Genomic DNA, 20,979 nt, shown 5'->3' on the forward strand with positions numbered 1-20,979 from the left:
TCACTCAGCGGAAGTGAACGATATGAATCAATTGCCGGTTGATCCGTGTAACTGGGCCATTTGTTCTAAAATGAATGTCGATGCTCGATGTTGTACTGCACCCCCTTTCATCCCCAATAGATTATTCATCTCACCTGGTGACGCTGACTTGCCCCCTGATAAATGGCTAATTAGATAAATTGGGTGATGGACAAACTGATAAATTAGAAAAGAATTAGATGCCCGATTAAAGAAACTGTTATCAGCCAATTACACTTACACAGAATTAGACTTTAGAGCCTCGTTATTGACTACAAACCAATGTAAGCTTTAAAATCATAGAAAAAAAGGAAATGATAAATTATTCTTGGACTTATTTCTTGATTTTTCTCAGATTCTTCTAAATATAATTCGTGTAGGTCTGCGTCATCATACCGCGACTTACTTCCTACGTCATCACATGGCGATTACATTTTGTAAACAGTCAGCGGCAGTTCATAGGGAGGAAAAAAAGAAGCCATGGATGATCTTGTGAAGGTAAACTTTTATACATGCGATATAGTCGCGTCTCTTCTTTTGCAAACAAGGCTGTGAGGACGCGTTCGCGTAGTTGTTAGCAGCCAGTTATCCCCCTCACAGATACGTGTGTCGGTGCTGCCTACTAACGCCGTGTTGGTTCCTGACTGCTTCACTGGTCACAGTCAGGGATGAGCGGTGTCTGTGGCGCGTGACAGGTCCAAAGCGGTCAAAGCACGAGCTAAAGCGCGTGCCTGCGTGAAATTCACAGCAGTCAGAGTCGCCGTGCACCTGCTACAGTGTCATAGCTCGTTTCTGATGACGGGACCTCCAAAATATCTCACTTTATTCACTATTTCATCCATCATTGAGCACTTGCTCTGCCACACCGAGTGAGGGAAAGCTATAGTCTCTCGTTGTAACAGTTACTCCATTTGTCTTCTTTTAGCCAGACATTTGGTGACTTTGAGAGATAAATTACACAAAAACAATTTTTTTTACATCATTAAAATGTGATTTCCGATTTCTGGGTGTGTTCTATGGGTAATATCGTTGCTTATATTGATAAATAGGCTTCAGCCAAATAGATTTCTGAAGGGGTTACATATAACATAAAGAAATGACCTGTTTTGAAAGTATTTTTATGACTCTGCATTATTGTACCAACCTTTTGTTCAACATTATTATCAGTACAGACCGTTCTGGCCACTTTAAATGTCTCTATAGAGGTATTTTGTTATATTTGTTGCACTTTTATTGCTACACCCAAGGCAGGATCTTTCTTGACAAAGACATTTTTAATGTCAAGGAAACTTTTCACATGGATAAATAAAGGCTATATAAAATTTACATTTCCAAATATTGATTGCAGCTTCTACTTGTGACAGGAATGTGTTTTCTGGGTAGAAATGACTTGATATCATCGAGCTATGCAGACATGTTTGACAGATTACAGGCCAACCGGATATTATTTTTTTCAGCAGACAATCACTTTTGGGGCGAGACACTGGGTCAAATTCATCCCATATCCATTAAGATGGACTTTTAGATCAACCAGTCTGGGTTAAATAAATGAAGAGATGATTTTATGGAAGCTCGAAACATTCATGAGACATGAGAACTGTCTGTGTTCCCACTAAATTTGGAGGCCGGCACTTGTGGAATAAAATAGAATGGGATCATTCTAGTTTTTATGTTTTCATGTCTTAATTATATCGGACAATTATGTGATAATAGATGCTTTTCTCCAAAAAACAGTGTTGTGAATACCTAAAAACCTAACAATAAAATCTCTCTCCTACTCTCTGTTTATTCATGTCAGACAGGAAACTTGTAGACACTTATTATAAAGGAATGCTTGGCCTGAGACAAAATTGACCTGGATCAAACTATAAAGGCATAGAATATGTTCTAGTTAACTTAAACCTGACCTGTTATGCTTCCTGTTTTCTTTATTTTCTGTTATATTTATACCCTTACAGTATTAAACATGATTAATGTTTGAAAGAATGAGGTGAGACTGCTGCAGCCAAGTTTCTGTTTTATGTTTTTTCCCCCACCTTTGGGTCTCTATGGTGTGAAAGTGAGGAGCCATCTATAATATGGTTAATTTAAGCACATAGGAGCTCAGTCCACCTGCTGTTTGAACCCATTCTTTATCAACAATCAAAAGAAAGTTGACTTAAACTGATGGGGTCTGTTTTGTTTCAGACACAGAAAGCACTGATCAGAGGAAATATGCAAAAATGCCCTCCCTCATTCAGAAATGCATACTTTAATGGTTTTATATATATGTGTGTGTGTATATGTGTGCAGCAGATGTTAATACATAGTGTCATGTTTACTCTAAGATCAGTCATTACCCTATTTGTGTCACAAGTTGCAATACATGTCTCACAGTTAGGATGTACAGTACAAGTGTACGCATGCATTTTTTAACTAATATGCCTAATTTTGCCAGAAAGTGTGTGGATGATTCACAAATCATCAGATATGATTCACAAATCACTTCCTGTGTTTCCTCAGGTTCACGGGGGCGGCGGTTATGACTCTGACTTCAGTGATGAAGATGGACAGGGAGAGTCCTCACAGAGAGGCCTTAAAAGGTCAAATGAAGGCTACAGAATTATTTAGGCTCAATGATACTTTTTCGCTTTATTCACATTTGGCTCAACTGAACTCCTGGTACTGTATCTGTGCTGACCAAATGAGATGGGATTGTACAGATGATAATATGAATAAACACAAGTGTTTTTAATCCATTTTTTTCACAAGCTTTCTGCTATTATGTGTACCTTCTACAGGAAACATGAGGAGGAAATCTTACAGAAGCCGTTTCAGAAAGGTCGCCACTCTAAGGTGGCTCACCGCAGCTTGCACTCAAATGAAGTGGACAGGTATGGTGACTAATAGCAGATCGAATAAGTGCTAATAGCTTTTAGCTGCTCGCATTTTACCTATGCACACTACAGTTAATGTCAATTCTTATGGGCCAATCTGATTAAATGCTCTCAGTGGATTGTTTTTTCTTTGCAAGCTATCACACATGATCTTGTTTTGTTTTTTTGTCTTTTTTTGATTAAAAATGCATCATTTATATTTATATATATTTTTGTTTTGTTTAGAGAAGAAGCCCGGAACAGACGAGCCCATCTGATATCCATGAACGCCGTATCCTTTCTCAATTTATCATTTCTTTCGGCTGTGAGTAGACGACGAAGAGGCTGATGAAACGTAACTTTTTAAGATATTAAAATGTGATGCGGTGGGAAATTTTAGGCTGTTTACAGTTGCAAAAGTTAACATTGAACAACAGAATGACCTTAAGCAGATGTCTCCAGTTTGAGCGGCACAAGAAGTTTGTCGGTGATTACATACTGTATTACGGGGGACAGATGGTTGACTTCAAGCGCTCAGTGTGAGTAATCTTACTCACAGTCAACTCTGGGGAACAGTCAGCTTCTGTCACTCCAGGCAAAATAATGGCAATATGTCTATACATCACTGCAATCCAGTTAATCATTTCATTAAAATTGATAGATGCAGAAGTTGTTTTTCGGTTTATGCGCGCTCATAAACGTTGTCATTTTACATTTATTCCCCGTAGAGCCAAGGACAAAACAGATCTAGACGTGCTGCGTGAAAACCATCGTTTCCTCTGGAGGGATGAGGACGAGGAGGACATGACATGGTGATCAACTTAGTGGCATCAGTAATAATGAATTAGTTTTTTACCTGTTCAGTTCTCTTCCGAAAAGTCTATACGTTACATTAGAAGTTAGTTAATGATGTGTGTGCTGATTTTCTTAGTTGCTTGTGGGGTTTTTTTCTGTGGCAGGGAGAAAGAATTGGCCAAAAAGTATTATGACAAGCTGTTTAAAGAATACTGCATAGCTGACCTCAGCAGATACAAGGAAAACAAGGTGAGAGGAATGGAAATATAATTGATTTCTTATTAATTTTTAAACAGTAATACAGCTTATGTAAAGCAGTTTCTGTATGATATGATAGCATTTTTGAATATTTGAAAGCATTTAAAAATTGTCATATAAAAAAAGGCAGTTTCACACAAGGTGCAGGAATTAAAACCTTAAATTACAGTTCAAATGAAGGTAGCACTTCATGATACCATGCTTAACCCCTGGGGGGTCTTGGGTCGATTTGTGGCTCTAGGTCCGATAGTGTATGCATTTTTCTAAGACCCCCCAGGGGTTAATAAATTATACATTTATAGTTAAATAAACTTTAGTATAAAGTTGATATAAAGTGAATGCTAATGTTAGCTAATCATGAGTAATATTCATGTTACTTATGTAGTTTTATTTATTGCATTATGTCAACGAATGGATTATAATTACAGTCTGACAACTTAAGCACACATGACATTTACTATACTGTAGTAAACTACATGTGTCAGTTATTACCAAAAGGTAATAACTCAAGTTTAGCCCCCTATAGCATGTCTTAGTAACACACTTGGGCCATTATTTTCCCCAAAATCTAACCAAGCAGCCAGTTAAAATCAAAGTAAACAGAAGGTAAAACAGGGAAAGGATCAGGACACATCTCCAGGTTCACAATGTTGTGACTGCTTGCACAGTTAGGTTCAGAATCTGCTGGAGAGACAGAGGCTTTCCTCTGAACGTCACAGCAGTTGCCTTTAAATCAAACACTCAAGATGTGATGGAAGTGCCGACTTCAGCTTTAATTCGGAGGCTTTTACACAAATGTTTTCATTTCTTTTATGCAGAGTCTCTCATATTTGGAGGATCAAAATTAATTGGACAAACTGACATCATTTTAAATATAAATATTGTTTTTAATACTTGGACGAAACTCCTTTAGAGTCCATGACTGCCTGAAGCCTAGAACCCACTGATGTCACCAAATGCTGTTTCTATTCTTGAGATGCTCTCCCAGGATTTTACTGTAGCCTCCACGGTTTGCTGCTTGTTTGTGAGTCTCTCTGCGTTCAGCTTTATCTTCATTAAACTGAAAAACATGCTGCATTGAGTTGAGATCAGATGAAACTCTCAGGGTGCTTTTGCACCATACTTTGGGTCATTATCCATTTGTACTGTGAAGCACTGTCAAAGCCATCTTCTGTGGGTCTTTCAGGCTTTTTAGTGTTGCTGAGCTGTCCACTACTCCTAAACTTTCTACTGTCCCCCTGATAGGTTAATGTTATTTTTTGTCAATTAAAATAAGTCCACAGATCAGTCGCATCTCGATTGTTTGATTTCAAATCCACTCTGGTGGTATACGGAGTCAAAACTACAAAAATTATGAACCAATTTCTAAATCCTAGAAATCGATTTATCACTAACGCACCTACATGCGCTATAAGATAACATTACAGTGCCTGTAGATACCTCAGCAATCAGCGTTACAAGGACCTGCTCCAGTATTCCAAAAAAGATTACACTAATTATCCCTGCAGTGTTGCCATGTGTAAAGGTTAATATTACCTAAGTCTCACTAATCTCCATAATAGCGAGCCCATTTTAGCCTGAAGTTGGGGGTATGATGTGTTCTGGCGCTCTGCTCTGTCTCCAGTGATCGCTGAGCCTTTTTGGAGCGAGGCCAATGTTTAAAACTGATGAAAAGTGGCACACGTGGGGCCAACTCAGTATCTCCTGCATTTGTGCTGATGAGTTTTCTGTGCACACATCTCTTTTACGCTTACACCTCCGACATGGCGCACAATACACAATACCTGGAATTATCTATGTTTATCGGAGGCACTGTAGGTAAATTGAAACATTTCAATTTAAAAAGTCCAAGCCGCTAAACACTAAAAGGTTGTGCACTTGATTTATTCACTAGTTATTCTAAAACGCCTACGAATAAAAATATAAAGGGCGAGTTGCAATACGTGGGGTCAAAAGGACACCACTTACTATAGATGTGTTTACATTAACAAGTTAATGTGCATGCACAGCATTTAATAATAAGAGTGCATGGGTGAATAAACACAAATATATGCAGTCCTTATATTCTCAGTTGTTTTTCTGATCCAACTGCCTTCGAAAACTAATAAGCATTAAAAGGTGGGAACAACACAGCTATGGCTTGCAAGCTATATGGATGGAAATGGATCTGATGCTTTAGTTGGTTTCGTGTATATGATTTTGCTCATTTATGCTCATTTAAAAAAATCTGTGCCCAACAGTTTGGATTTCGATGGCGGACAGAGAATGAAGTCGTCTCTGGAAAAGGTATGGCATACACCTGTTATATGCTTGCATGGTCCTGCTAATGTTGCTGTGTCGAGCACTTGCATTTGATTCGTAGTGAGAATAAGGAAGAGAATAAGCTGGAAAACAGCCTGGAGAGGTGGAGGTATGCTGCGGGGAGAGGAGGGATGCAAGTCAGTTGAAGCAACACAGAGTAGGTGTGTGTGTGTGTGTGTGTGTGTGTGTGTGTGTGTGTGTGTGTGTGTGTGTGTGTGTGTGTGTGTGTGTGTGTGTGTGTGTGTGAAAAGGGGACGGGTGCAACAGTCATGCTGCAAGGAGCATAGGTAGTGAAGGTAGAATAAAATACCTGGGGTCAACCATCCAAAATAATGCAGAGCTCACAGGGTGGAGTGGGTGGAGACGAGTGTCAGGGGTGATTTGTGACAGAAGGAAGAACAAAAGGTAGAAAGAAGCCAAGCTGGAGATGCTTATATTTTTAAATGGGAGTGATCATGATGGACAAGATTAGAAATTAAGCACTTTATATTGTAAGGTAAAGACCCTACAATAATACAGTAATACGCAATATTAGCCTCCTAAGACCCGAACTCTTCCATGCATTTTTAATTTCTCTTTGGTATTTGGGCTGATTGGGGCCCGATGAGTGTAAAAACAAAGAATTACCAGATTATTATTTTTTTTACCTTATTTTTGTTTTTAAGAAAAATAAGAGCCACATATGAGGATATTCATTTAAAATTTTGATAGAAGAGTAGCAGTATAATGTCCTTGTAAGTGGATATCAGGCCCTTGTAGAGCAAAATTGAGTATTTTGGTCTAAATAACCCACATATGTAGGTCCTAGGAGGTTAATAATGAACCCCAGTAATCAGACTACCCCCTTTGAGCAAGGTGACGGTGGGACGGGAAAAACTCCCGCTTAACAGGAAGAAACCTCCAGCAGAACCAGGCTGAGGGAGGGGAAGCCATCTGCCACGACTGGTTGAGTGAGGGGAGGAAGACAGGAAAGGCAGCATGTAGGATATGCAGGGCGGTGGTGGTGATAGGGTGAAGGGAGGAAGATGATCTGCTGTGACGAGCCCTAAGGGGAGAAGTGATCTTAAATTGCAGTAAAAAGCATACTTGTTGAGCAAAGAGATCCGATTTAATCAAGAGGCTGGAACCGAATCCTTATTGCATAATATTCTATGTAATGCTGACATAAAGTCCGGATTCAGGGAGGTGTTGGAGATATTTTAATCACTATTTGTGACGTTTTTGCTTGCAGTGATGCTCTAAATTCACATTTTAGTGAACCTCAGTGAACCATAGTGAAGTGGGATTATAGCTTTCTCACCCACACCTCACATCCTTCTCCACTAGATGGAGACAGAGATAAAGACAATTCACACAGCAGTACATCAGCTATGATTGGTGCTTCCCTTCAGGAGTCTCTCCACATGTCAGGCTCTTTAAAAAAATCTGCCTGCTGCAATTTGGTTTGACTTTATGGCTCTCCAGAATGGCGTCATAAATCTTTAAACGATTTGACCTTTCATCTGAATTTTCTTTCCGTGTTTGCTTGTGGCTTCCCATCTTAAGCAGCCGCGGATTAATCTGTCCATTGATACCCAACACTGTAGCTTTCTGATAGCGCTGGACTAGCTTGATGGTTTGGCAGTGGTTCCATGATTACTGTTGCTATTATTGCTCAGGATTAGTACAACACCTCTCTGTCTACCGCTGCGTTTGTGTGACAGTGGTATTTATAAGTTTACCTGGAAGGACAATAGCTGCTGCTCAGCAAGGGAGCCTGCCTTGACAGCTCATTAATAAAGTGAGCTTCACACACATACACAATCTCATATACACACATACACATATGCAGAGTCATTTAACATTTAAATTATTATTATAATTATGTTTATACCAGTACAACCTCACAAACACACAAACAGCGTGTCTGGGAAAGCTGACTAAACCAATATGTTGTTCCGGATTAAGACAGTGTAATCTTGGACTCTGACAGTTCAAGCCATGTAGCAGTACTCTACAGGAAGTGGGATTAGATTAGGTCAGATGCACTGCACTTTAGCTGCCTCAGCTGTGATTTGTGGACATTAATAATTACTATAGACATGCTCCTTAAGTACTGTTTAGAGCATGGGACTCTAAACCCTCTCCAGTGAGATCAATACTAAATAAATTCTGTAAGTTGGGCCTGACGCCCCCGTTCAGACGTGAAGAATACACTGGTGCAAATCTTTGTCATGGATTGAGTGTAACATGAGTTTGATTTGATTTGTAAGCTGATATAGGGTGTCATCAATCACAGACACTTGAATCTTGGCAACAATCTGTTGGCGAGTCATCAACGTGAATGTTTTTGATTTATTGTTCAATTACCAGCAGTTCCACTTGGACTAAGTGTTGCTAGTCCGAGCTCGTGTAGTACTGCTTCCCGTCAATTAAACTGATCTTGTACCACCTCCGATGGCCACTTTTTACTTTTGCTCTGGCATGAATACCTTTTTTGGAAACCATCCCCTTATCATCGCTGCTTTCTGTGCACCTCAGATCATGCTGGTGGATAATGCTGACTAGTCTCCATCCAATAAGGTTGGATCACGAAGAACACTGACCTTTCTTTTCATTGCTATAGTGTTATATTGGATCAAGGAGTGCACAGTACCAAAAGGTTTCATTCTCTCTTCTTTTTGGGGGGGATCACAGGTTATCCTCCCACTGGAATCTTGCTGCCGATTTTTTTTGAAGAATGAGATGTACTTCTAGTCCTTGCTGATAACTTTCTTTCTCTCATCTCAGTGCCTTTATACTTCTGAAAGTTCCACATGAATTCCTGTAGTTGAATATAACAGAAAGCTACAAATGTCTCATATTAACAGATCTTAAAGGTACTTTCTTGGTTTTCTTTTTTTTTTCTAAACAGAAGTTGTCATTTGTGTTTGGGAGAGTAGCATGAAAACTTCTAGAGTTATACTTGGTTGCATACAAGCGAGTATAACTGTGGACTGTGGCTTTCCATGGAGGGTACATGGACATGTATTCACCCTCTGCCTATGAGATAGATATGGATAGCATTGCAATAGTGACATATTCATATAAACAATGAGCAAAGTTTCAGAAAATGAGTCGAGACTGCTATGAACATCTTTTTTTTTTTCGTGCTCTTGACTGCAAACACACAAGCATGAACCACTTGCTGTTCATTTTTAAATATGCGGGGCAGCCAATCAGAAGACAGTTACTTTAAAGTTCAAGAATAAAAACATAAACAAAATAGCTGAGGCTAGGTTGTTGTAGGTGGGCCTCCTGTCAGGGTACACACTGACACAGCAGGAGTTAGGTTTGACCCAGCTTCTGCTGCCTTGGAATAAATGCCACTGGTAGCCGAAATGTGAAGCCACTTTTAGCATTATACTACTGTCACACTTCAATGAGTGGTTGAAGACTGGCAAAACAAAATTAGGGCCAGGTCTGCGACTGCTTGCAATCACTGGCGTTAAAACCACATTAAGATGTTATTAGTTTGCAATTGATTGCATGCAACTGCTAACTTGACCCCAATCTGTTTATGATAATAGGGCAATGAACTGTGTTGTATTGCAAAAATCTGCTGTTTAGACACAGAAATTGATGTTTCTAACATTCAGAGTTTAGCCAGAAATTCCTCCACAAGTGTTATATAATATCAAATTAAAATTACTGCTGGGATCTGCTAAGTCAAGTCAACTACTGTAAAGCTGTTCTCACTGGCGCACATTGCCAATAATCAGCTGGGGTCAATCTGTGTGCGTTTGTAAATGAGATTATTTGCAAACCTTCACCAATCTGTCACAGAGAGTCACAATCAGTCGCAGTCAGTCTGCAACTGTTTTGAGACAAGTTGCCTCCCAACTGGCAACCTATGCAACTGTTTTGCGTTTGAAAGCTGTCGACCACACGCTGTGGGTGTTGCAGGCTCAAACTGTGGGCGACCAACTGATCACTGCAGCAACTTGCAGTGAAAAAATTCAGTGCAGTTACCAGGCAACCACAGATTGGTTGATTTAATTATTTTACGGTCGCAAAAAGGGTGCCATGACATGCTGATTTAGTTGATATGATAATCAGTTTCCTTTTTTTGGCTTTTCATTGTTTGGTGTCACATTTTTACTTATTTCATTTTGCTCTGTCCTGGATTTTCTACTGTTTGCTTATCTAAACGTTTGATCCTGCCTCTGCTCCATCTACATTTATTTGTTGTTGTCAGGTTCATATAAAGCAACTACTCCACCCTTAAATGAGCAAATTCAAATAATGTTATATACTATCCTACATCCTGGTGGTTTCCTTTCAATTTAAATAAAACAAAAGTGACAAGCCAATTTAATTTAAGGGGTGAGATCGTTTCTGTTGCTTTAAATGATTCCTTCGGCTCGGCCTGTGTTCTAGGCAGGCTTTGCACGTAGTAAGTATATCCTGCTGGGCTCTCATTTGCCAGACAAAATACATCAGCTCCAGAGAAGTAACTGAGTGTATTTTAAGTGTGAGAAGTGGAAGCTCATTATCCGACAGTGCTCAAAGCTTTCAGAGTTTCCCAGTCTAACAGCGGCCAGTGTCACTGTCTCCATTCCTATTGTTTCAAAGTGTGAGTGTCAGAGTGTACCCTACAAATGTCAAAATTTGAATATTTCTCTGTGTTTTAAAGAGGGACACATAGATGCAACACAGATATTCTTGTGCAGATAGAGTATAGAATGCTTTCATAGTACTTTGTAATGCTATTTAGTCTGAGCAGTGAACTCAAAGTCATTGTGGAAGACAGACCCCATAAAAACAAAAAGCAGGCTAAACCTGATCAAGCATCAGAGGTGGGAGTGGGTGGTCAGAGAAGCATCCATCTGATTCCTAGTTACATTTCCAATATTTGAAAAGTCTGCCTGAGGGAACCATATATTTTCCACAGGCTGCACTTTTATTGAAGGCATTTTACTTTGGGAATAGGCAAGGTTAGAGTCCTGGTGAGTATCAAGATTTAGCTGAAAAACAACAGCGGATGCAGACACTCACAGTGACCACCTGAAGTCTGCATCCTCACAGGCTTTTCAGTCACTAAATGATCTGAAGGGTCATTTTGAGTTATTTAAGAGTACAGTACAGTCCATGTACCTTTGAACAGAGTCAGCTCACTGTGCAGCAGTAGAAGCTGTTGCATGTGACAAGCAGTTTTGTGATGATCGTGATATTAAACAAACAGGTCAGCATTATGGGAAACTTGCGTATTTGCTTTTGCTTACAGCCCTGACCCTAAGAAACAGGAGTTGACGTGTATCATCTCTCTGTCTGTTTGTCTTATGGCAATAAAGTCCGCCTGCCAGCATCTCTTCATCTCTATTCATCAGTCTGTTTGCTGCCTCTTAGGAGTAGCAGTCTAAGCAGCCTCTCTCTCTGTCTCTCTGCTAACATCCTCCAGCTCATCTGGGTGGGGGGGACACAAAGGTGTTCCCAAGCCAGCCGAGAGAGCATGTCCTAGGTGTGCCCTCGCCTAGGAGGCGTCCAAGATGCCAAACGACCTCGACTGGCTCCATTTAATAATGAGAAGTACCGGCTCTACTCCAAACCTTTGCCGAATGACTGAGCTCCTTACCTTATTTCTAAGGGAGAACTCAGCCACCCTTTAAAGCCAATTACTCGATCTCATTCTTTTGGTCACTACCCAGAGCTCGTAGCCATAGGTGAGGGTGTGAACATAGCTCAACCAGTAAATCGACAGCGTCGCTGTTTTCACCACGAGCGACTGCTACAGTGCCCGCATCACTGCTGGCACCACACCAGTCCGTCTGTCAATCTCCCGCTCCACCCTCCCCTCGCTTGGGAACAACTCCTCCGCTTGGGGCACCAATTCGTCCAGACCCAGAGTGGGCACTCCACCTTTATCTGGCGTCACACTTGGAGGTGCTAATTCTCATTCCCACTGTCCTCACAAGTGACCTCGAACCGTTCCGCTGCGAGTTTCACGCCACCTTCTCATGAAGCCAACATAGCCAGATAGTCCACAAAACACAGAGATGAGATCCTGAGCCCACAAACGCAGAGACGCTCCGCAACCTGGCTGCGCCTAGAAATTCTGTCCATAGAAAATCAAAATCCCTTCATCTTACTAATTAAAAAGTAAAAGAAAACAAACTACAAGCATTGGTATTTGTGATTTTAAGAAAAAGTTTTTATGGGATTGATGTGTTAGACTTTTAAGTGTGTTCAGTGACTTCGCTCAGCTGGATGCCTGCCAAGCCCTTATAAGAAGAGAAAAACTGTCCATGTTTGTGCTCGGTTGGTTGTGTCCTGTAAATAGTTTTTCATAATAGTGGTCTTTGGCCAGAGTCCTTTTCTGGCTGCAGGGGATTTTTAATGAATTATTTTTTTTATTTTTTACTGCAGCACCGCTAGTGACCACAGGGGAAAATGAACAGCAAGACTAAGGTGTGGTTCTGTGTGCAGCTCTGCTAATGTGTGTTTCCAGAAGTTCCACACGGTGCTAATCTAAGTTAATTGGCTCCCTTGTTGTAGCTTTACATGAAAGTGGATTGGATCTTTTTTGTCTAACCCAGCCGGTCTGATAGCAATCCCTTTGATAGAAGGGGGGAAAAACCCAGACAAATGTGTCATTTCGCATCATCGTGTGGACTTGGCAGTTATCCAAGAGTGAATAAAAAGTGAATGCACGCTAGTTCAGGTCACTCCCTTTGACATCATTAAGTTAGTGTTAATCGTGCACCCATCTGTCCTGTGGTAATTATCCGTCTTGATCTCGGGTCGCTGGCTGGTGGCATTATTAACCAATGACGTAGGAGGACCGGAGTTTCCTCTCCTAACTGGATTCATCGGCTTTTTTCTTTTTCTCTTTCATGTGGCACGTGAGGCTCACCTGATGTGTAAAAAAAAAAATACCTGGCGCCTCTCAACAGTTGAAATCCTTCTTTTCTTTCACCAGAAAATCCGATATAGCTCGCATCCATCCGTCAGTTTTTTTTAAAAGCTTACCGCAGTTGGCTTTGGGTAAAAAGAAGCGGTGTGCCACCCCGGTCAGGCCACCACAGTTTTATCACTGTGTATAAAACTTGTTTTATAAAGCAGCAATTCTCTCTGCATCCCAGTTTTTTGTTTTAAACCAGTTTTCCAAATACAGTACCAGGGACTTGTTGTAAGGTTTCAAGTGTGAAATTTCTGGGCCCAGGGACTGAAAACTATCAGAAATACGTTGACAAACTACTTCCTGGCCTTGATTGTATTTAGTTTTTGACATTTATTTGTCAAAGAAATTGCCTGGAAACAGATTTATATTGGCTCCACTCTCCCAGGGTCACATTTGTGTGTAGCTGGAGGGCTCCACACATTCGAACGCTCCATGTTGTAACCTTCGAATAAATCACATTCTTCTCTGTTTTACACTGAGCTGCTTCTCAAAGGGAGCAAGGGGAATCAGAATGATGTTCAAGGGCACTTCTTTATTTTTAATATGCAAAGCAGAACCCTTTAGAGACTTTCTTTACACATGTTACGTCCGGCTTTAACAACAGATAAGAAAATCATTTTTTTCCATAGGCATCGTGATCGTCATTGAGGTCACAGGAACAGGATATGCTGACATTTTCGAGTAATATAAATACTTTTAGTGACATCCTGACGTTCTCTGTGACATCACCGAGGAGTTGATATTTGTGTTTTGACTGGAAATTGTTGGATTCTTTCACGGGTCTCTTTTGTAAGTACAGTGTCTTCCCCTGACACATAAACTCAAGTAAACCTCATTTGAACCATAGCCAGAAGTATCTTCTTCTAAGCTGACGTCACTGGATCTTAATCTCATACAGCACGTGAAGAGAGAGTCCGCCCTACGGCTCAAAGTGGCCCGAGTCCACGAGCCCTGCGTCATCTCACCTGAATGTTTACAGAGTCGCAATCCTTTCCAGGTGAGGGCAGGCATCACTTTCCTTTCACGGAGTTGGGAATTCGTGCCAAGACTGGATGGCTCTGACGCATTCGCTCCCTCTGCTGCAATCTGGAGGAACCCCGGAGACCAGATCAATGCCACCTTAAGCTCCTCTGGGGATAACAGGCAGCCTGTACAGCGGCTGGAGGGAGGCCTGAAGGGATGAGACGAGGGGAAGAAAGGGAGATGAGAAGGAGAAAGGGGATAAGGAGGAAGGGGTGTAGAGATAGACTGCGGTGGGTAAAAGTGAGCAGCAGGGTTTGAAGGTTGTCTGACAGAATCTTTTTGGAGATTCTTAGTCTGTCACTACTAAAACACATCCTTCTTATTCTGTTCGCTTTTCTAGTGTAAAGGTTAGAATTTCACACGATAATTCACAAGTTGCCTGCAGTTTGTTCGAGCCCTCACTCAGTAATTATATCAATTAAAAATGCATTTCTTTGCTTCATGAATTGGTGTTAACAAGAGAGCTTACAGAAAAAAGCGGGCATGAGTGTAAACATGTGAAATATTCAGATTTGTACATGTGAGCTTCTTCACGTTCCAGGTCAGTTCCAGTGTGGAAACAAGCACTGCGAGAAGGAGGAAGGCCTCAAAAGCTGGGAGGTGAATTTTGCCTATGTTGAACACGGGGAGAAGAGAAACGCACTGGTCAAACTCAGTAAGGAAAAAAAGAAGAGAATTATCTCTTTATTTTATAGCCTCATTCTTTGGAAAAGGTGTGGCTGTGGCCCAGCAAATGGTCCCTATCTATGACCTTAGTCATAATGATCCCCCTTCAGGTTATTATACTGCTGAAAATAATTACTGTAGTTGGAGGAGTCAGTTAAGCAGGAAATGAAAGACTTTTAACAAGCTGGTCTTACAGGTCACGTCCAGGTTCTTTCTCCTCACAAGAAAAAATAAATCCCACTTTGTGCCAAATTAAAATTCATTCTTTAGACAGTCCCTATTGTTTAAACAGTAATGAAACGTGATTTGGCAACCCCAGTGCCTCAGCTTTACTGGAAAAATATGATCCATAAGGATGATGATGCATTGGTTCATGAGCAGAGTTATTAGGAATCTTTTTTTGTGTTTTGGGAGAAAAACATGAGCTCCACCGGGTTCTTTCGTGCTTTCTTCTCTGTAGTTTATACACAGATGATTCATTTTTATCAACAGCATTCCCTTTGTATTAGAGGTGGGAATCACCATACAACTCGCGATACGATATTATCACAATACTTAACGCATGATACGATATTATTGCGATTTTTTTTAAAAATATTTTGCGATATTTAAATTCTGCACATAAAGGTAAACTTTATCAATATTCATTTTATCTAATATCAAAGTCTCGCACTCAGTCTTTCTCTCATTTCAGTCAGTTTTATTGTTGACAAACTGAACAGTTTGTATTACAGTCTAGTCCAACTTAACTGAATGCAACCATCTGGTACAATTATAGCTATTCTGAACTATGCAATTTATGAAAACTATGCAGCCCCTTCAGCAACTGAAGAATTTGAAAGTAAATTTAAAAATAATATAATTTTACATTAAATAAAAAAGTTTTAAACTTAATTAAAATTAAACATGTCTTAAATTAAAATAAGTAAACTGTCATGTTTATTGCTGCCAAAAACAAAAGTTAAACACATTTGGACAGTGAAGGAATGTCAGGACTCTTGCTCAGAAAAAGGATCAACATGCTCTGAAGTCAACATGCTCTGACTCCAGAGCATGTTGACTTCAGAGAAAAAATTGTTTGTAACAAAATATCGATTTCTGCTGTCCCTGTATCGATACATTATTAGCAAACAAAATATCACGATACTACACAGTATCGATTTTTTTCCCCCACCCCTACTTTGTATGTGCGCAATACTGTTATAGACTGCTGAGCAAAAATCTTGAGCCACCGCTATTTTCTTTATATGTAGCGAGGAAAATGGGTCCATAGATCTATTAAAAATGTGCAAAAAAGAGAGAGTTTGTACAGTTCTAACAAGCTTGAAAGTCAATATTTGGTGTGACCACCTTTATTCTTCAACACAGCCTGAACTCTCTTATTCGGGCTTTCTTCTCTTTTCTTTAAGTAGTCTTCACGAATAGTTCCCCAGGCTTCTTGAAGGACATTCAAGGCTCTTCTTCAGATGTTGGCTGCTTTTGTTCTGTTCTCTGTCCAGATCATCCCTTTCCTTTTGTCCAGTTTGATTGAATTTTTTTTTAAGGACACATTGCATAACATGCTGGGATATGCCAAGGTTTAAGCTAATAGCTTCCAGCAAAAATATTACTACTTAATGACTCTTAACATTTTTTTATTAGATAGCGATGGTGGAGACAGAGGAGGGAAGACACGCAGCAAAGGGCCACAGGTCAGATTCGAACCCAGGCTCAAGTTACTGCGTCTTGAACGGTGTTAGCTTTGATCAAATTGTGTCATTTTTGCTTTTTTTTCATCAATTCGACTAAGGAAATGACAATTAGTTATGTGTTTTTGCGACGGGATACATATTTAACAATTTTAAATCTGTCCTTTGATAAAGCTGTGTGTCATGTATAGGTACTAATATTGGTCCATCGGTTGGGTGAGGTGACTTTTCCCACATGGGAATTATTCAGAGTTCAGTGTTAAATTGCTTGAAAAAAAACAAACGTTCCTCTGGAAATGGAAGCTTCTTGGAAGCCAAATATAAAGAAATGAAGGGTGACTCAAGACTTTTGAAGACTCAGCACTGCATATGAATCAGGTTGAACATTTTCTAAGTGTACACCGGGGTGATGCTGCAGTTACTGTATCTTCTATAGAAGCATCATTTTCAACCACTAGTAGTTACAAAAAGTGTGAGCATTAACACAGAAGCACCCTGACACTGTCACTATAATAACAATCGCAGGAGTAACAGTGGATCTATTTTTAGAGCCGCTACAATAGATGTGAATATGTCGTGTTGTTTCTGTTCTAGGACTTTGCCCTGAATGTTCTTTCAAACTCAACTACCATCACAAGTAAGCCGACTTTCACTTCGCCTTTTTCATGAACATGTAGCTCTGTTTGCCCGTGAAGACTGATTTCTGAGAGTGCGCTCGTCTGCTAAAAGTAGGCCAGTTCACCATGGACAGTCAGCACGTGTTGTTTTGTTGCTTGCAGAGGTTTAGAATTCAAAACATGATTCATATCTCCTGTCTGACCTTACCAGAGTGTCATGATTTTATCACAGTTTTTTGAATCTGGAAGCAGCTGTGTGCATTATAGCGTCGCTTTAGCTGCTGAAGGATGGCTGGAAGTCTTGTATTAGATGTTTTCATTAAAGCCGCAGTTTACTCGTGTTTTGGATGTGCCATTCAACCCACACGAAGGGTTTCACGTAATAGCATTTGAAACAGTGACTTGGCTGACGGTTTGGTCAATTTGTGATTCTGTTCAGGAGGAAGGAGGTGAAAGCAAAAGCAAAGACTGAAATGCTCTTGGATCAGAACCAGAAGCCAGCGAAAGCAAAAGCAAAGAAGAAAAAGAGATCGTCGTCACATTCGAAGAAGCACAAACACAAGAAGCACCGAGGTAAAACTCCTCTGCTCTTCTTTCTGAATAAACGTTCCTTTAGAACAGTAATAGGATGAAAAAAATACCCTTGGGAGCAACCTTGTTTGCATTATGTTCTTCGAAATTATGTAATACCAACTTTTCTTTTGTGTTTGACATTTAGTTTTTTTTGTTGTTGCCATAATTTCCATTTGATCTCATCTTATTTTATTACAAGAGCTCCAAGCTTTAAAACTGCTATTATTTGTTCTGTTTTTTCCTCTTTCACTAAATTGTTTGTGCAGCAAAAACATTCATAACTAAAAACATACAGTTTATCCTCCCCCACCACATTAAACTGGAAGTACTGCACCCATAGGTGGTGCTGTAGGAGTCAGGTTTATGTTTTTAGCAATTATGCAAAATGTGTTGCCAGCAGGGAAGTTGCATGCAGAGTGCCCTCTGGTGGACAGAATGTGCAATGTTAACGCTCATAACACAGTTGAAGGGTGTCTCTCCACTGTGGGGCCAACAGTGTGGCAAGTCATGCACATAGTATTTTTAAAGTGTTCATTAAGGTCAGCAAAGGCCGGTAGCTGTGACTCTGATCGTTGCCTCTCTGTGTTTCTCTATAGATCGCTCCACCTCTTCCAGCAGCTCAGAGGAATTGCAAAACTCGGATAAAGGTAATGTCACGATGGCCTGATGCACACAGACCCACAAACAGCATGAAGTGAGGTATGACTTTGTCCCTGTTCTGTTTGTTCAGCCAAGGTCTGGCTGGATAAATGTGTTGGTAGGTGGAGGTGTACACTCTGAGGTTATGTCACTGAGTTCCACATGCAGGTCCATACACAAAAACTCTTATGCTTTCTTTCTGCATCACACATGCTCAAAGCAATTGTATAAGGTTGGAGAAGATTAAATTTCCGACTCTGGTATTTAGTGTAATGTATAAGCAGCACTTTCAAAGAGGGGGGAGAGATTTTTAATATCAGGGAAGCACTTTGTGCCCTAGAAACTTTATATTAATGCCAGGGAAAATGAATGGAAAAATATGCTGCTTTGGCCCAGTATAGCATCACATAATTAGTGGCTTATGCTGATAACATATTTGTCTACTACAACCTGCCAAAACTTGTTTCTGAATAAATTTGTGAAGGAGGAAATAGGCCACGTTCTTGAAGAAGAACTATTTTGTTTCTGCAGGGTTTAGAGTTTACTTCCTAAACATTCACTGGTTGATCAGAGGCTATATGAGTGACAAATTAAAGGAAAACATCAACTCTTTATATTTATATTAATAAAGGGTTTCAGTGGGTGTGTTATGCGCATGATGGAGGTGATTTGGGTCAAAACACTCCACTCCTCTAACTGAGGTCTTTCTCTATTTAAAGACCTAAAGAGGTGATCGTGGCTCAAGAGTTTGGAGTTCGCCTTGTAATCGGAAGGTTGCCGGTTCGAGCCCCAGCTCAGACAGTCTCGGTCGTTGTGTCCTTGGGCAAGACACTTCACCCGTTGCCTACTGGTGGTCAGAGTGTCCAAAGGTGCAAAGGTTACCGGTTGACCCAGTTTTTCTTTGCTGTGAGTGCAACTGACTGCTCTCTGAAACTCTCCTACTAGACTCTGACGCTGGGGATGAGCCAGAGGACCAATCAGAAGGCGACCACTGGCGAGGACCTGCCCCTGCAGTGGAGGAAAAGTCGAGGTGAGGTTAACAGTTAGTGCTCGTTTTAAGCTTCCCGTTTGTCACAGTTACATGGGTTACTGCTGTCTATATAGCACTATGAGAGCTGCTTGCACACACTGCGTAAAGCTGCTCACAAAATCTTGGACACGTTTATGTCAACTTCCACCGAGCTTTGATAGGATAATGATGGTAATGCTTCTGAGCCATTTCACTGGCAGCAAATGGCTTATTACTCGAAATATTGGCTGTGCTAGTTTGGGTTTTATAATCCGTGTAATGAATATTATTGATGTTATTATAAAATAACGTCAGGGAGAACATAAAGACCTGCCTCTTACAAATCTGACATTCGTATAGATTGGGTTCTACTTTCAGTCAAGAAAGCAATAGTGAGTAACTTAAGTGCATTTCAGGTCTGTTTGCTTTGTTTAAAAATGTTCAGTCTCTCTTGCTTCTGCCCCTCACTGTGTATTTGTTTGTGTTCTGGATCAGTGTTGTCAACATCATTTTATGCTGTATAGAGAACTGACACTGACCGAGTTATGCTGGGGTCCCCCCATAAGAAGCATCTAACAGTTTGTGTCAGTATCATGCATGACAGGAACTTACATTTCTGTGTTTTGCTTGTTGTGTCTCTTCAGGGAGGAAGAGTTTGATGAGTACTTTGAAGACATGTTTCTTTGAATCTGCTGGAATCAGTGGCTTCCCTGCTGCGACTACACTTCTGTGTCTTCTGAATACTTAAAGGTGTTCTGTTTGAGTCTTGACTGTATGTAGGTTTATTTCACTGCGAGTTCCATTACTGCCAATGAAATAAACATCGTGTTTACATGGCCTGTCCCTGTCACCTTCTCTTTATATCTGTTTTTGTTTTTAATGTTGCAAATTTTACCATTTTAATGTCCCTTTTTACGACCCAGCACATACAGGAAATGCTCTTTTTCTTTCCAGCCGTGGAGCTTGCCCCTTGCTTATGATGCATAACTTAATTAAGTCTTAATTCAATAACCTTGTCCCTAAGTCCCATTTGCAACTAAACCTGCATATATGATTGTTTTGTGAAGTGTTGCATAAGAGTCAAACCTTCTGCTCCTTAAAAAAAAAAAGGATTATCTTTAACTGCAGAGGGGAACTACATGTTGCTGGGGATTAAAGACCTTGGCTTAAATAAAGACAATTACCACATACTGCTCTGTCTGTGTCCTTTTTTACTTTCTGCTTTCTCGGGAGCACTCTTTCACTGTGTGATTCATGGCAATGTAAGCTAACAGGTAGTTAAGTACAGTCCACTGAGCAATAACAGCTTGTTTTGGAGTTTAGGCAGGATGCGATTCAGCCTGCAGCTACACTTGTACACCTTTTCAGCTGATCAATTGTGCTGTCAAAGTGCGTTTTCTTGGATATGTTACTTATGTTTTTCCCTCGTGATTTAGAAGTTGAAAAGTAGCACCAATTTTTCGCTCTCATTGAAGAACCCAGAAAAAGTCCAGTCTGTATTCAAGTCCAAGTTTCCACAAAATAGATTCTCCTCAAACTAGATATTGGTTACTTGTGTCTTAACATCAGCTGAATCTCAGCCATCCGAGTTATAATAAGACACTAACTTTTTATTCCA

General features: G+C 40.3%; 1 protein-coding gene across 2 annotated transcripts; it reads left to right on the plus strand.

Annotated features, from left to right (window-relative positions):
* Positions 1–419: 419 nt before the first annotated feature.
* On the plus strand, positions 420–20,551 carry fra10ac1 (FRA10A associated CGG repeat 1). 2 transcript variants are annotated; one of them, XM_085284584.1, is made up of 14 exons: positions 420–516; positions 2,521–2,600; positions 2,799–2,891; positions 3,120–3,165; positions 3,336–3,412; positions 3,602–3,685; positions 3,833–3,917; positions 6,167–6,212; positions 14,711–14,824; positions 17,118–17,160; positions 17,580–17,713; positions 18,310–18,360; positions 19,298–19,382; positions 20,006–20,551. In XM_085284584.1, the coding sequence occupies exons 1-14, from the start codon at positions 499–501 to the stop codon at positions 20,046–20,048; spliced, it is 999 nt and encodes a 332-aa protein (XP_085140710.1). In that variant the 5' UTR covers positions 420–498; the 3' UTR covers positions 20,049–20,551. The 2 variants fall into 2 exon arrangements, with proteins under 2 accessions (XP_085140710.1, XP_085140711.1); XM_085284585.1 differs by lacking the exon at positions 14,711–14,824.
* The last annotated feature ends 428 nt before the right edge of the window (positions 20,552–20,979 follow it).

Source organism: Mchenga conophoros, linkage group LG8, assembly GCF_057382185.1.
Source record: "Mchenga conophoros isolate Kocher_MC1m ecotype Shallow Benthic linkage group LG8, M_conophoros_male_GT1.1, whole genome shotgun sequence".
NCBI classification, from domain to species: Eukaryota; Metazoa; Chordata; class Actinopteri; order Cichliformes; family Cichlidae; genus Mchenga; species Mchenga conophoros.

What these genes read in the sequence shown, in the direction of transcription:
- fra10ac1 (XM_085284584.1), top strand. An exon ending in TCACAGAGAGGCCTTAAAAG is followed by an intron (nt 2,601 to 2,798) that starts GTCAAATGAAGG and finishes TACCTTCTACAG; the next exon opens with GAAACATGAGGAGGAAATCT. An exon ending in GCAGTGGAGGAAAAGTCGAG is followed by an intron (nt 19,383 to 20,005) that starts GTGAGGTTAACA and finishes GTGTCTCTTCAG; the next exon opens with GGAGGAAGAGTTTGATGAGT.